At 36.7% G+C, this 17023-nt stretch overlaps 1 protein-coding gene across 1 annotated transcript in view; it reads right to left on the reverse strand.

Moving 5' to 3' along the window:
• ITGA4 (integrin subunit alpha 4) overlaps nucleotides 1-17023 on the reverse strand; it is a 37394-nt gene that overhangs the window by 7798 nt on the left and 12573 nt on the right. The window contains exons 7-18 of the mRNA XM_068407654.1: nucleotides 16136-16221; nucleotides 15740-15799; nucleotides 15510-15647; nucleotides 14372-14483; nucleotides 11231-11325; nucleotides 10763-10853; nucleotides 9343-9388; nucleotides 8806-8960; nucleotides 7177-7331; nucleotides 3807-3956; nucleotides 2869-2945; nucleotides 22-172 (exon numbers count right to left, since the gene is read on the reverse strand). Coding sequence (XP_068263755.1) covers nucleotides 22-172; nucleotides 2869-2945; nucleotides 3807-3956; nucleotides 7177-7331; nucleotides 8806-8960; nucleotides 9343-9388; nucleotides 10763-10853; nucleotides 11231-11325; nucleotides 14372-14483; nucleotides 15510-15647; nucleotides 15740-15799; nucleotides 16136-16221 — 1316 coding nt within the window. The remainder of the gene's footprint in view (nucleotides 1-21; nucleotides 173-2868; nucleotides 2946-3806; nucleotides 3957-7176; nucleotides 7332-8805; nucleotides 8961-9342; nucleotides 9389-10762; nucleotides 10854-11230; nucleotides 11326-14371; nucleotides 14484-15509; nucleotides 15648-15739; nucleotides 15800-16135; nucleotides 16222-17023) is intronic.

Below are 17023 nucleotides of genomic sequence, written 5' to 3' on the forward strand. Positions count from 1 at the left end.
GACAGATTTATTTGTTCTTACCAATTCTAAAACTCGGATGAAATAAAGACCTTTAGGGATTTGAATGTGGAGGACAGTTTCGTATGCATCATCTCCAACATTAAGCAGAGAAATGTTCAACAATAAAGTCTTCATACTTCCAACAGCAAGATAAGTTTTCTTCTCATAAGGCCTATAAAAATAATTATCATAATATAAGTGAAAAGTAATTCTATATACAGCTCGTATGCAAAAATTGTCTGCAACTGCTCTTCCAGTGAATTTCATTTGGTTCTGACAAAGCTCAGCTGGAGATCATTAGGGAAGTTTTTCCTCAGTCCTGTCACTGAAGGTACTACACCAGTTATATGATGGTCAGCTCCGGTATTGTACTTTTTAAGGCCTGAAGTTATTAATGCAAGAGCAAGAAAATTGTTATCAGACCAGTTGTGCTTCTGGCTTTTACAAGATAGGTCCTTTCCTTTACAGATGGGAATAGCAATGTGTTACTGCAACAATATTTTCAGACATTATTTCAAAACTCACTCTTTACTCAAAGTATATGGTTGAGTTAATACGAAACAGGTCACAAAGAGGGCAAGTGGACATGCCTATCTTATGATCTACATAATGTTCTATAATCATGTTACAAGTACAGACACCCTATGGGGGGGCTAAAAGTAAACTTCAGCTTGACATTAAAGTTTAATTAAGACTTGTAGAAAGGCTGCCTAGAAATAGACATTTATCAGATATTCTGGCTTGAAACCAAAGCATTAGTCACTGAACACCTTTGGGAAAGAAGCTGGCACTTAGAAAAGCAACAGAAGGTAAAAGCACTGCATAAGCAGATAGCTTCCAAGACAAAAGCGAATTAAAGAAAAACACAATGTTAACATTTCAGTAGCTTGATTAAGTTTAGGTTACATTTTAAAGTGGTTTTACTAGTTATATGCCTACTGCATATAAGTCCTCTTGTATGCATTAAAGCCAAGCTCATTAACAAGACGCTGTCACAAAGATGCCTCCCAGCTTAACACACAAGTACACAAAAGCACCAGGTGCACATCTGGGACTACAACAAAGCTGAACTAGAGCTTTTCCCTGGTAATCATATTTCATTCTTCATTAAAAAATGCATGATGCGGACTAGAAATTTACAGAGCAGGCCAAAATCTAAGCAATTTAAACAAAACATGATAGTGTACACATGAAGACTCATAACTCAGTAAGTAAAGCGTTACATTGACACCCCTATTTGATTTCATTCTTTTAAGACTAAAAGTGTTTGCTTTGCTGTTCAAGGATAATGAATGCATTCTGTCTAGACAAAATAAATTAACGCTTCACAGCTAACTAGTTTTTAATCGAGATTCTAGGGGCACAATGTAATTGAAGGTGATACTTCACACTTTATCAATATATTTAGCCTATTTATTTACAGTGAAAATCTGCTACCGGTACCTAATGCCAAGCAGGTATGTTGCAATCTGTTTTCCTTTCTTAGAGCTTTGAAGTACTCACAAAACTGCATTGCTAATGTCACGAATGGAAATACTGCACCATCTTTCTTTCTGAAAAGTTTATGATCGTTCAAATAAAATAACCTTCAAGCCTAAGAAAATGAAAGGACTTAAGACTCATGCTACAGGCCACGCGTTAAAGTAGGCAGAAAGATACTAATCTTATTCTGAAATCTATGAAGATGAAAAAGCTTGTGTTCCGAATCACACAGGTGTGATCAATCAGCATTATGTGATATTCATAATATTTCAGTGTCATTTTAGGTTGTTCAACCTAGTATCTCAATTACTTAGAATCAACTTTAAAAGTGATAAATTACACAAAAAAATCCAGGTCACACACAAAATACCTAACTAGCTGAAATTCCCAACAGGTACAATTCCTCTTTTTGCACACCAACAACCCATGTTTCTTGCTCTGAAGTATAATATTCAATAGAGGAAAAGGTTGTGATGATAAAATATAACTTAAATCATTAGAATCCATTCTGAATAGAAATGATGGTACATGGCTTAAAATTTTCCAAAGATGATGCTAAACAGAAGTATATCTCACAAAGTATTGCTTGGTGTAATACAGATTCTGCAAGACAATAATAATTGTATTTAAATACTTTGAAAATCTTGCATAATAACAGGATTTAAACATGATACGTAATTGGAAGGAATGGGAAAAACTGAAACATACTGAAGGGTATATCAAAAAATGTAAGGATGTAAATGAAAAATCACAAACCAAAATTAATTTTGGAAAATGCACGCTAATTCATGTAGGGAAACGAAATCTAAACCTCACATAATACTCAACCATCTGGTGTCTCAATCAGCAGTATAAAACTGAAGATGTAATATTCTTAAGTAAGTGAGGAAAAAGAGCCACTTAATTATTTTATAATTGAAATAATAAAAATAACAATATCTTAGTACAGAACTGAAGTATCTTCTTTGTACAGTGCATGTACAGTATCTTCATAATAGCAGCAGAAATCATAGATAGCTTGTCAATTTAACAGTAGTTATGATGTCTACATATTGAGTATGCATTGTGCGCTGTATCTTAGCCCAGTTATATATGAAGTGTAGAATACACGTTTACCTTTTTGTGAAGAAGATATATTTTATAAGCTGTGAAGTCTTCTAATTATGCAAGAATAGTTCTTCAATTATATAAATTTCTGTTACATTTCCTGGAAGATTTATGATTTAAAAATATTCTTCAACTAGACACAGCTTTACTCCTCATATTTTCTCAGGGAGTCCATAGTCTACTTCTGCAAATTAATGTTCTTTACATACAAAAGATTAAGGAATAATTTAGAAAGGAATTGAACCTCTTTCAAAAAAATGAAAGCCACATTATACTTACTTTGGAAAAGCAACTTTTCCAGAAACTCTCAAGTCAGCAGAACAGTTTTCTTGGGAGCAAAATCTTGCAAAAACAAACTATAAAACACAAATTAAAAAAAAGTGCTTTAGTGTATTATGCATATTATAGTGACTAAAAGTATTTCCAAAGAAAGAAACCTATTACCTTATTACCAAGTGTCTGGAATTGGCTAATAGCTCTTGCTCCTAAAAACAATTCAATCAGGCTATGATTTGCCAGTTTCCAAACAGATTCTGCGCACCCAGAATAACAACAGAGAGGCTTTCCGCACTCAGTCTCTCACAGTTAAACCAGAGGGTGTAAGTTCAGGTGATTTTTTATAAGTAGTACATAAAAAGGGCAGAGTGTTTTAGAGGATCCAGAACTGAGGTCTCTGCAGTTTCTCCTATGATACAGCACATTAGCTTTTGCAAGAGAGTTTCATTACACAAACTTTACTTATCACACTATTAGTAAGGTTTCATGAGACTAGAGACACCATGAAATTGCATGTGTCCGTGCCTTGGTTATCAATATGAGAGAGAGCACATTTATGTCACTATATTCAACAACACTCTCTCTTCTAACTCTATGGTTTCTAAAACAACATTTTGAATGAAGATGAAAAGGAAAAGTATGCCATTTAAAAGGAGCTTTTATATATCTCAGAGTTCTGACAGTCAGCTGTATCTGAATTACATGAAGCTTACTGTTTGTGAAAAGTCGTTGTGTTTATGACCATTTGGCAGTTAAAAATTCAGAGCATCCTGACTTTTGCTTAAGTCAAAGTCTATTAACTCTTAATGATTTTTTTTGGGGAAAAAGTTAATTTCATACTCATTTAAGGATACAGAATACACATGTGAAGCTTTTTTTAACTGAATATTAAAACGTGAATATTACTTACTGCATTTGAAAAAGAGAACTCATACACTAACCTTGCTTTTTATAACATCTTTTTCTTTCCTCCTTTGAAGAACGGGTTGAAGTGGTGAAAATTCTTGAGCATTTCTTTTCTGTAGAATATGACGCCCCAGATGATAACTTGCTTCAACATGTACAGGGGTCAAGATATCCCTTACATCTTTCTATGAAAATTTGAAACCTAATGAGTTAATCATATAAGACAAGACATGTATGCTTATGTTTTAAAGATTACAAGCTTCCCTAGAACTAACTTAAACAGGAACACTTATTTTTTACATGTAAAATAATTTCATATGCCATATGGCTCATACACTTGTCCAGACGTCTTTGTCGCTGAAAGAGGTCATCACAAATGCAGAAAAGCGTAATACAATTCAATGACAGCATTGGGCATTTCAGAACAGAAGAGTCGTTTATTAAAATAAGTCTTATTGATTAGTGAACCTATTTCTGTCAGTAATACTGCCTTACACACCTGTGAAATGCTGTACTGCCCAAACAGAAAAATAGGCAAAAGTTGGCTAAAATGAAGAAATTTAATGTGTGGTAATGCCAGACAAAACCCATGGATATTTCTGTATAAAATCAAAAGGAGTTCTCCCACAGTACTACTAAATCAGGTCATGACTGCATTTTATTTTTCTGCCTCTTTATTTCCTATTCTGTATTAAAAATTATTACGCTCCTCAATAAATGACCATTTTGTACACAAAGCCTTGACTGTGTGGGAATGTTGCAGATCAGAGCCCCAACTACCTGCTTGTGAAAACTGAACAGCTTGGAGCACTGAGTACTAACAATAGCAAACCTGAATAAATTATTCCCTAAGTGTAGGAGATAGACAGACACTGATTGTCCCTCCACATGGCCACTACTTTAATTCTTATCTGCAAGCTTGCTTTGGCCAAATCACATATTATCTGATTCAAAATAATTTTCCACAAGGTCTTCTCTGCATCTGCTCTATATTACTTCCATTATACTAGTTAGATATTAATTAGTCTTTACTCAAAATACATAAAACGTACATAGTCTCTTGCAAGGGCTATACTTGACAGACATTCACACTTACTTAACTTTAGGAGCTTCGTACAAGTACAGAAACCTCAGTGGGTGGAAGGAGATGCTTATAATGCTATTAATTAAGAATTAACAAGAAAAATTTAATTATATGGAGGAAAAAATACTAACGACAGACTATAGGTAGTGATGAGCCAAATCATATCCTTCCTCCTACACAAATACCTGCTGATGCCGGTACAGCAATCTGTACAAGGTCTGCTGTCAGTCAGATCTCCTTTAGCTTACGAAACTCTTATATGTAAGTGGCAATTTGCCATTGCTCCTGTAAGTAACACTCACTTAGGTGCAACTACCAGTTGAGATGCATCTGGGCAATTTTCCAATAGATAACATAAGCTTTCCTTTCTACCCTGAAGCTTTATCATGAAGAATTGGCTTCTAATGGTGTCATAAACAAAACATAAGTAAAAGGAAGGAAGAAGAAAAATACATGGAAGACTTTTTCCCTGCAGGTTTTTTGTAGCTGTAGAAAATTAAGTCTGTTTCCCAGCCTCTGTGCAGGATCAACTGCACCAGTCATCCTAACAGATGTTTGTTTCAAAAGGTGACAGAATTGCTACCTTGAGGATTTTAAAAAAAAGGCTAGGCAAACTAGTCCATTATTTTATTACTCTTTTTTCTCCTTACATCTAAATATTCCCTGTCCTTAGTATTTCTTTAAAGAATTCTTTTCCCCTTTAGCTAAGGTCTTAAAGGAGATAAGTCTGTTTTTTCTGAGTTTAATAAAACATGGTTCCTCTCTGTCTGCTAGTTTTTATCATTTGATTGTGGTTTAGGACTTCAAGTTCTTCCCATTTATTCTCCAAAATTTTCATTGGAATAGACAAGCTTCTAAGATGTTTGATAGAGTGAATAACTTTATTCTTTCTTGTCCAGTGAATGGCCTTAAAAATATTATATTGTTGTCTTGATTGCAGTTGTTTTTACTTTCAAGACAGGTCCCTCATTCATCCTTCAGAGGGATACATCAAACATGAATATGACAGTTCATTTCCTCCAGGGCAACAGTGACTTGGAGACTACTATTGGAGTTAGGATATTACTGACTAGATTCTTACTAACTTATTTCCAAGTCAGTACCATCCTTAATTTCAAAGGATGGCCACAGCTGGATCAAACTCTACTTCTGGAGAAGCCAACAGCCAACTTCCTTCTGCTGAGTAACTGGTACCATCTCTATTATTGGTGTTGGTGCAGGCCTCCCTGGCTAGCTGACACCTTGCAGGTCTCCAACAGCCTCCTGCTGAACCCCCACTTGCCCTGGCAGCACTTCTATCTCTGTGGCTTCTCCTCTGAAGAACTTCAACCAGCAGATTCCTTCTACAACAAAGTTGTCTCTACACCTTCACAGACAGAGAACTGTAACCACATTCACTACTAATCTGATCCAGGATTCAGGCTGATATGTCCAAGAGAAAGACATATCTGTGCAGGCTTCACTTTCATGAGCAGAGAGATAACTTTGTCAGCACAGTGCGCATTTGTCATGTTGTTCAGCTCTACATTCATTCATGAAACTCTTGGGAGTGCTCTTCCTACCCCGTTTCCACCTCTTGATTCTCTGAGTATTTCCTTTGGCAAGTGCTGCGTCCCTTGCAGAGCGAAATCAAACAATTCCAAGCAAGTGTTCTTCATGCCCCGTTAGCCTTTGGCTCCTTGCAACAAATGCCCAAAACAGACCACACTATAAACCTCGAACTACAGACTCTCTTCTAGCAGTCAACTTCATTTCACTTCCTATGGATCAGGAGTGGGTTCTTATCAGGTAAGTCTACTTCATCTACTCACAATAAAATGGGGAGCAAGACCATACATTTGTCTTTGAAATAGTTACAAATGAAAAAATAACATAACAAACATTTTCTTTGTGTAATTACAAGTTTAAAGATTTTTGCATTCGGGAGTACATAGGAAAGTTCCATCAGAAGTTTTCAGCAGAAAATGTATGTTATACAATATCTTCTTGGTTGCTCCAAACTGGCCTCAATCTATGATCTTGCATCCATAAAAAAGGGTGAAAAATGTCAAGAATGCTCATGTCCAACTTAATCCCTGTGATTGTTATTATTATGCACATTCTCACCAACATAACAGATGGCAGACCCACTGACTTCCCCACAGAAAGCTGAGAAAGCATCAGAATTAAAATATATTAATTGTGGAAGTTATGAACACAAATATTTTACTTCCAAAATTATGTGATGCAATTGTAAACAAAATAGGTTCTTTTGCAGCAGGTGTGCTTTTCAAAGGAGAACAAAGGATTTACAGGGCAATACATACTGAACATTACATTACCCTCATAAATGCTGGATGATCTTTGCAGGCAATATCCTTTCTGTAAATTTTTACATTTCCTGATATTGTATCAGATGTTCCATTGGAGAAAAAATAAAATCTTGCTTGTGTATCCACTCTTCTATTCACGTCAACACTCAGATTATAAAGCAGTACTGCAAAATAAAACCCAGGGAAAATAAAAAGTTATAAAAACTTTAAGTGTTACAATTTTCATGAGTTTATGATAGAAATTACATCTTCTGACTCACTCCCTTAAGTATGTTCCATAATACCCGTTTTGAAATGCTCTGCTTAAAAATTCTCTGACATAAATCCATACCTAATGAAAGCTTCTAGCCCTCTGAAAAGTGATTGCGTCACAACTGATCCCTGATACGTGCTTTTACATCAGAGAGAGTTTTGTCAAGTTATATTTATAGTTTTCTACCAGCATCTATTTAAAGAAAACCTGCTTCAGTTACTTACAGGGCTGGCATTAAATTTCAACAAACAGATAACAGACAATGACAAATATTCTTTAACTTTGCAGTTTTTTCTGTTTAAGTTAGCATCGATTGCTATGATAACAAATTGCAAATAAGTTTCAGAGCATCTATTGATGGGACTCCCTCTCTTTCACATAATGTTCCATAATGGTACGATCAGGTGCTTGAGCTGCTTTATGAGGGGGATGCCCTTTCTTTATTGCTAATTGGAAGACCACATCCTACAGCAGTCCCATATGGTTTGGTCCATGTCTGGGAAGACTGCTTTTAGAAGACATCTGAATACCATGCTGAATAATTCATTCGATTCTACATTAAGACAAGACATTCAGCCACCATTAATTCCCTACCTAATTGCCCAGACTTTTGCACGTGGAAAGTTCAGAGAAACTTGTCAGACATTCCTGTTGGGCCCTGTGCAAAACAGTATGTGGTCCCTGGGGAACTTTGTAAAAGAAAGTGTTCACAGAATAAGGGCGCTTTATTTTTTGTGAACCCTAACGGCATACTATCTCATTCAAAAACCTATCAAAGTGACCGATCTAGTCATTAGGATGCTATGAAAGGGACCATCTGAAATGGCATCATTACAATGTAGTTCAAAAGTGTGAGTGTGAATTTAATCACACCACTGCTAGGTAAGTTAATTCAGGTACTGGAAATCGCCCATCTCTGACAGTACTGTTTTAGTACTGCTGCAAAACCCATGCGAGAATATTACTGAATGGTTGTGCGCAGCCCCAGCTGAACTCTTCAGTGTCACAACCCAGCTAGCCAGCTAAAAATTAGTCTTTGTTTGTCTAAACCAGTTGCCATCAGAACTTTAGGTTACATCGTTGATGCAACAGACAACTTGGAGTTCTACCTTCATCCTCACAATATCTCACCTTTTTAACATCACTATCTCTTCTAGGTCATGAAACTCCCGTAGTCCTAACAGCGATGTGCTGTTTTTCTAAATTGAATACAAGTGTAACGGCTCAATGTTATTTGGTAATTATGAGGTAAAAAATGTATCCATGTTTTTAATTTTTCATTTTATACTGGACTCAGATTAATGGTCCACTAAATATCAATAGCATTATTCTGTAAATAGGTGCATTTAAAAGGAATACATATACTGGAAGTATATGTAGCTTACCAATATAACCAGGTACTTCTCGTCCTGTGTAGGTAAAGCAAATCGTCAAATTCATACAGATGGCAGGTTGGTCATTTTCCATGCAGTTTAAATTAGTTCGATTTATTGAATTAGGATGCTTTAAAGAAGCTTCAACAATTATCACCGGTTTTGTTCTAAGAATAGAAAAGAGCTAATGTTTACAAACCACTTCAGAAATAGCTTACAGAATCTCTGCAGAATCCAACAATCTCTGATAGAATCTATTTTTATATTATATAATTACAATTTTTTAAGCTATCTGCATTTTTTCGGAATCCAAATAGTTGCATGCACATCATTTGTTGCCTCAAGAAGTTTCAGAATATTTTCTTTTTCTTCAAGGTGTTTAATTAAATATTTCACTTGTAGAGCATTCTAGAGCCTAATGACTGAAGTTCAAGACACCAAGAAGAACATCACAAGGTTAAAAAAATACTACTGAGTTTTACTAAATTGCATTAAAAAGTACAGTTAAATTGTATGGTCTTTAAAACCACTGAAATGTAGCAATCTCACCTCAGCACTACAGCAGAATCAGAGAGAAATGCACCAACTGCTACATCTGTACAAAAAAATAGATCAGTAAGCATCATTTGTCAGCAGGAATTACTTCTCAGGTACAAGCATTTTGTAGCATATTCACCTTTTGGTCAGCATTAAAACACCATTTGCCCTTTACTTATTAGAAAACATCTGCTAATATTCAAAGGAGGTGTTCTCCATCTAGAAGAGGATTCCTCAAATACTTGTCCACTGTCCATTAACGCTGTGTGCTAATTTGCTGGACTTGCAGATATTGGTAATGTGATGATTTGATTTCTGTTCCACGTTTAAGTGGCTGATACTGAAGGAGAGTTCAGCTAAATAGGAGGTATTTGCCTTCTTTTTAATCCAAGTATTCATTATTGCTATACACACACGTATACATAAACAATTCAGTTATATATATAACTATATATATGTATGAAATTATACATATAGATAGAAAAAAATTACTTAATTTATTCCAAACTAACTGAAAACTATTCATGCAATAAGGAAAGAAATATCTACAGTATATATATATCTCTAAAATGAGGTAGCAAAAGTGAATTGTCAGATGAGTCTAAATGATATAAGGGTCTGAGGATGTGACTCCCGAATTAGCAAACAACAGGTGACCTGACAGCAGACTACTTGTACACTACCTCTTAGCCCAGCATTACAAATTAACCTGGATAACTTTTCTGTTGACGTAGCCAGAGCATACAACACGCAGTTCATGATAACTTCATGCTTTTACACCCACAGGGGCAGGACCGACAATACCTGGCCTGATATAACACTTATCTGCATAATGTCAAAATATTTTGACAATATGTATACAACAATGGATAGCTGGAAACAGTTGGAACCAGCTAAGTTGTTTTACACCAAATTAGCAATTCTGTGTCATGCCCACAAGAATTCCACAACAGTCTTAATCCAATGCTCTGAGCTGTGACTCAGGTTAACGTATTGTTCACACAGACTGAGAGTCTTGGCGCTCAGTCGCTCCTGGCAAAATCCAGACGACGTGAAGACCAGTAAGATGTTTAGTTTAGCATGCTAGTCTGGACAACAAACATGCTTCCAGTGCCCAAACTAGCTCATTGTGACGTTAGCAGATGAGATGGCTGCCATAAAAATAAAAATTACGTTTTTCTTCTTCTTGTGCACTATGATCTTACTATTACATCATTCTCAGTCCTTAAATAATAGCTAGATGACCATGAAAACTGACTGCTTAGCCTCAGCTTTACCTCTTTTTTTTTTCCTTCCCTAAATGCAAGATGTGACATGTCATCTTAATAACAGACTTTGCTTCTGTTAAAAGTAACAAGTAGCACGGTAGGGTTGTTCCCTATGAATCTCTACTCTTTTAAAAATGAAAAATAAACAAAGTTGTTTAATTCACCTTGATAACCATTGTTATCTGCATCAACTCCACTTGCTATGGATTGTCCAAACATGCTTAAAGAATTACTGACTTGATGTCCTTGTATTCTCTGAGGAGGAAAAAAAACAGAAGAGAAATTTATTCTTGGAAAGCTAATCTTTGAGTTACAATATCCAATGAAAAATGTTAGCACAACTATCCTGCTGCTGAAGGCAGTTACACGCTTACATGTGAAAGTATACTTCTGAAAGCAATATTCCTCAATTACTGCAAATGTTTTATCCCATAAACCCTGTCTGAGGCATCCAAAACAATGTATTTTTCTGTTACAGGTTATATTATGACTGGAAATCATAGACTACGTAAAAAATTTCTGAAGTCTTTTACAGTACCTCAGATGGTCTGAGTGTTAAATGAAGGGAAAACCCTCCTGAATTTAAACTTAAGGTTTTTCTGGATTTTTTATTTTTCATTGAAAAAGCGTACCTGTGAAAATGATGGCATTATTCCATCTTCCCTGCCATTGTATATATAAATAACCCCTTTTAGATTATCTTCTTGTGGAGCCCCAATTGCTACATCTGTGGAAAAACAATTTAACAATAATCAGTTGACTAGGAAACATGAACAAGGAAGAGTTAAAGAAATCCAAATCACGATGCATGCAATGCCACGCCAAATTTATTTGACTAAATTCAAAACTAGTGCTGTAGATATAAAGCAAATGGAAACAATACAGACCAACTCAGTAATCTGACTCTGCCTTAACTACTATGTTTCTGGGCCAAATACAGCCATTTTCTTCAAGACAAAGTCTGTTCCTACCAATACTGAACTTGACCCTTAACAGGTTCAGAGGTTATCATGGAGAATAGCCAAAATGATCATGGTATTTAAAAAAGAAAAAAAAAGAGCCTTGTATTCATGGAATTATGATGACTTTCCTGCACTCTGCTGTTCCCACATGGATTAAATCACTGAAACACAAGAAGTGCTCTTATTACGCTGCCTGAAATGAACCATTTATTCTTCTATGAAACGTCCTTAACAGCTGGTAACAGGCTCGAACAGGCATTTGACAAGGAAACGAAGGTAGCTGGTTTGTACAAAGGGATATGCTTTATGTACAGATGATTTAATCCCAGAGGGGTGTGGTGACACATCAACCAACCACCCACCCCACCCACCCACTCTCAAGGGCCCTTACCAAAAAGCCCCATGGTTCAAATAGCCAGAGGCTGTTAACCAAAAAGCGGAGGGAAGGGAGAGGGAGATGAATTACATCATCTTGAAATTCACTTATATAAATCAATAATTGTGAACTTTCCTTCACAAATAAGCAAAACTGAACTATCTGCAAATCAGAAATACTGTATGCTGCACCAAACCAAAGTCACAAGAAAAGCAAAGCTTTGACGGTTTGGTTTTACTGAACAATTCTCTGACTGAATCCATATTTTGGTGACTAAAACACACAAAATATGTGTCTCTACTGGTGAAATGAAAATAGGACAGCCAAGTTGTGCTAATTAAAACTACACATATGTTCTTGAGGAGGTCAGATTCTACACCAACACGCACGCCATTATCTTCACAGGGCTGATACTGATGGTTTAGATCATCGAAGAAGTTGGCTCTGCTGTGCTTTTTTATTACTTACTACAGACAAATGGTTTCTAACACTCAATTTCTCTTTATATTTTGCTTCCAGCTGTTTTTCTGACAAAATTTCTTTTCCTATTGCCACTCTCAATATTGCATCCACTTTTTCTTTTCAGTGTTTTTGCTCCCTTCAAAAGCTAATCCACTTGTTTGCTCTGCCTCCCCCTGCAGTTTTAGGATGCTCATTTTACATTATATTCTGTGTCATATATCTGCTTTGCTATGCTGCTATTAATTTGATTTTACTTCTCTGTTCCCTAGCCCTACATTTGGATATGGTTTTCCTTTGCAGTTTGCAAATGTTTTGGGGCAAAACCTTAAACTTGTGTATAAAATTGTGAAGGTAATCCAAAACAGGAGAAATGAAATTTAACAAGAGTTCGAGGAACAGGTAATAAAGAAGGAAAAAAAAAAGACTACTTTAAGGAAAAGGAGACCAGATGAGAATGACTGTTCCAGGCTTTGCAGGTTATGGAACAGGACCAAAAACATATGACAAAGGGGAGACTGAAAGGAGAACCCTGGACGGTAACTGCAAATAAAAAGGATAATTCAGAAGCGCGAAGGAAGACGTGGACCTGCTAAAGATACAGCCCAGAAAAAGCTGACAGTTTTTGCAGAAAGGGTATTAGCTCCCTGCATACAGTCCAAGTTTTCATGATGGAAAAACTGAAACCATTTATGAATTTTTGAACAGTAGAAAACGCCTGTCGTATTTTTATCCTGTCCCTACACAGCCCGTTGTGCCTGCCCTTCTGCTGGAGGGGAGCACACGCCAGTTTTTCAGACAGGAATACTGGCCATTCCTCTTTGTTTGAAACCATGACAAGATGGATGAAGCCACTGGGCCAGGTCCCCTCTGCTTGTCTTCAGTCTAGCTGGAGGCCTCCCAGTCAGCTGTGTTTTCGCAGGCTACCTTAACAGCTAGTGAATGGTCTTGGAAGGAAAGAAGCCGAGAGCAGTAGCCCATGGGACTTTCTGTAGCAAATACATTTTAGGCAGCCCGACTAGAAGCAGAAGGGAAGTAGAAAGCCATGGGAATAGTTCTAGATGTTTTAACACATCCTGCATCCTTTCCTCTGTTTTCTTTAACTGAAATACCTTTTATCTATAACTTTCACATGGCATTCTGTTTTCACTGGCTATTACTTTTATGCTTATTACAGAAGTTAGACACAAGTCTGGAGACTGAATCTCTCTACCCTCTAAGCAGGTTCCACCTGAACAACACCAAGGGAAATTTCAGCCCATATCTCACCATATTTAGAGAGGGTGTTTCAGCCTGGGCAGTGGGGAAGGAAGGGAGGATATTCTCAGTTTCTGTTTAGGCATCTAACTTTGTGCCTGAAATAGATCCTCCTGTATGGACAACAGGAAGAAAAAGCTCCCTCAGAGCCCCATTAACATTTTGCATTCACTATCGGGACATGGCCATCGAAATCCTTCCCTGTGTTCTCCGTCCTAGCCCCACTGGAAGCCCATGCTAGGCAATTCATGAGTCATCTGAGGGCCTGAGTGGAAAGTACTCCCACGACAGTCTCCCAACTTGCAGGTTGTTTTCCATATCCCCATGTGTTTACTACTTCCTATTGGTAACACGGAAGCAGATCTTGATTCAATGTGTAATTTTTATTTATGATGTTACAGAATTGCCAAATTGTTCCCCAACCGTTGTCTCAGATGTCTAAAACAGGATTAAGGATTCCACTTGAGGTCCAGCACCCAAAGTTACAGACTATGTTATCACCCTATGCTCTTGCTCTTTTCTAAAGCAACAGAACCTAATTTCTTGGTACTACACATCAATGACTGTGAAACAGCTATATTTCAAATGAGTGGCCTGGTAAAGAAAGGTCTAGTCACCACCTGAAAGTCTTCTCAGACTTCCATAATCCTCCTGTTTATCGTGACAGTCCGCTGCTCAGAGAGAATTAAACCCAAGGGTGGGGTTTTTTATATACTTACCTTCGAAACCATCATTATCAATGTCTCCTAGATTGGCTATGGACTCTCCAAACCTGGCTGCATATGAGTCACTCCCGCTGAGCTCTATGTTCAGTTCTACCATCTTTGCCTCCTGAAGGAAAAGAGAGACAATGGCACATTAACAAAGCGTCTTCCAGGTGACCTGGAATATTACTCAAAATGTTAAAAATGCCTTGGACGCCAATATATAATCCTACTGAATTCCTTGGTGCAGAAGCAAGCGTTATCAAAGATTTAACAGTATTTCATATAAGAATAATAAAGAAAAAGAAAGATGTTCTTTAAGAAAGTGAACAGTAATGTGTTCCCATAGCAAACACCTGTAAACAGAAGCAAGCTTATATCAGAATACAGGGGCTTATTGCTCTGTGAAAACTGTGTTTGCTAAAAAGGTAGTAAACAGTAGCTGCCTCAAAGGTATTGTGTGTGCCTTAGTTAAGTTGTAGGTATCCTGGAGTGACGTAGTTCTCTGTGAGGGAAATGTGTTACGAAAATGTTAATTGCAAGCATAAGAAAATATATATGTATCAGTGTGGAGAGGAAGGAAGGGAAATAAGATATGAAGATAAAATTTACAAAGCCAGACAAATTCAAAAGCACACAAAAAACAGTGATTATACTTTTGCTTCTGATCTTTAAAAAGAATAAAAGGAAGCTAATTCTCATGCATGATCTGATCAGTTACTTTATTTGCCAAACCGAGGACTGCCAGTCTCTTTCCTGACTGGTACCACTAATTGCACACAAATTTTTCATTCCTTGTTTGTTTCTGAAGTGCTAAGTAAGTTGCTCTTCACATGCCAGTTCAGTGGTAAGGATGGTAATAGAGGAGAGCTTGCAAAGAGGCTGTAGTGGCAGGCTGTCACCACCTGAAGTTACTATGAAACAAAAACAGTCTGTCCTCAGTTCTAACACTAGCGTAAGTAACGCAGCGTTATAGTTTATACAGCTAGCCTTTGCAGGTGTGCTACACAGTCCTGCTGGGATTGTCACCACAGCTCTAGAGTTTTTCCTATATCCTGACATACTGTACGATAAGAGAGAGGAAATCTCTTCTTCTTAGCTTGTTATACTAGAATGATTGTGTTACCATGTGTTTTTAAGAGAAAATACTTACAGAACCTGAATTGATATAGACATAAACTCTTCCTTCTTCTCTGATGGTACTATACGTTGGAGCACCAACTAGCAAGTCTGAGAGGCCATCTGAATTCAGGTCCACAGCACAAACTGCAGCTCCGAAGTAAGAACCAAGCTGTGTGCAAACAAGAAATCACATTATTTTTTAATTTTGATGAAGACATGCTAGAAGTTTTAAGGTGTGGAAAAGTAGTATAAAAGATTTACCTTTTTACCTCTTAGTTCAAATAGAATATTTAGTTGCTTCTCAATGCTAAAAATGTATGCCTGAAACAAAAAGAAAATTTAAGTGGAGTTCAGCCAACAGTAATCTGAAATACTTTCCTGTGCTTTCTCTACAGCATGTGCTAGAGAATCAGCAAAGCAACACACAACGTCACAAGGTACAGCTATTTACCATTTCCTCTCTGTGCCCTTCTTTAACACCATAGTTCATAGCAATGTTATCTAGACTATCTTCCCTCATTCCTTCTTTGACTCTTCTCCCCATTAGAAATCATATGTATCTGAAACATGTCTGTAATACATTAACCTAAATTGGAAAATCATGGGTGGGTATGTGGGGGTATATTCTTTAAACCAATAGTACAGACAATCTCTTACTTTACCAGTCTGTTCCTGTTGGGGAGCCCCTCCAATTACTTCTGTACTGGTCGATGTCAGAAAATGTCCAGCTCCAACAGAGTATCCTGCAAATTAGAAATGCACTATTCAATACTGGAAATGCTATATAAAGAAAAAAAGTGGGAGCATGACGTATAAAAGCTGTCAACACCATAAATTATTGTGAGTCTGACATTCAGACCTCATGCAAGTTAGCAATTAAAACAGAAAAGAAAATTTTTGAAATACAGGCAAAAAGTCAATACAAACAATAAGTTCCAGCAAGCAGAAACAAGCGTCAGAAACACTCATTTCTTTAAAAGCTAATAAAATATATTGCAAACACTTTCTGTTAATCATATTCTACAATTGTTCAGTGAGTCCATATTGTAATACAAATAAAAACCATCAAACGTCTGTACAGTGCAATGTGGAAACACTTGATTCAATTGTTACTCTTTGACAATTGTTGTAACTGGACTGCACAAAAAGGACATGTCGTGCTACTTATATGCATGTGCACATATACATACACACACACATACAGCATTGTGGATATACACATATGAAAATGTCAGGAACAAACTGGAGCAAAAGCTTGATTACATAACAAGAAAATGTTGCATCAGCTTTTGTAAACAGATCTACGTAACAAATGATCTTTGTATGTGGAGACATACAAAGCTCTTAACAAACAGGACCATATTTTGGTGCAGACATCCAGCCACAGAATTGCAAACGGAAGGCTAACACCTTAATCTGTAGCTACATGAGTCATCCTTACTCTTTCCAAAATACATTATGGCTCAGTTGAAACTGGGAAGACAGTCAACATATTCTGCTACTCTTGCATTTACTGTATGACTGTTGATTTTCACAGCATACAGA

This window comes from Nyctibius grandis, chromosome 9 (assembly GCF_013368605.1).
Source record: "Nyctibius grandis isolate bNycGra1 chromosome 9, bNycGra1.pri, whole genome shotgun sequence".
Taxonomy (NCBI): domain Eukaryota; kingdom Metazoa; phylum Chordata; class Aves; order Nyctibiiformes; family Nyctibiidae; genus Nyctibius; species Nyctibius grandis.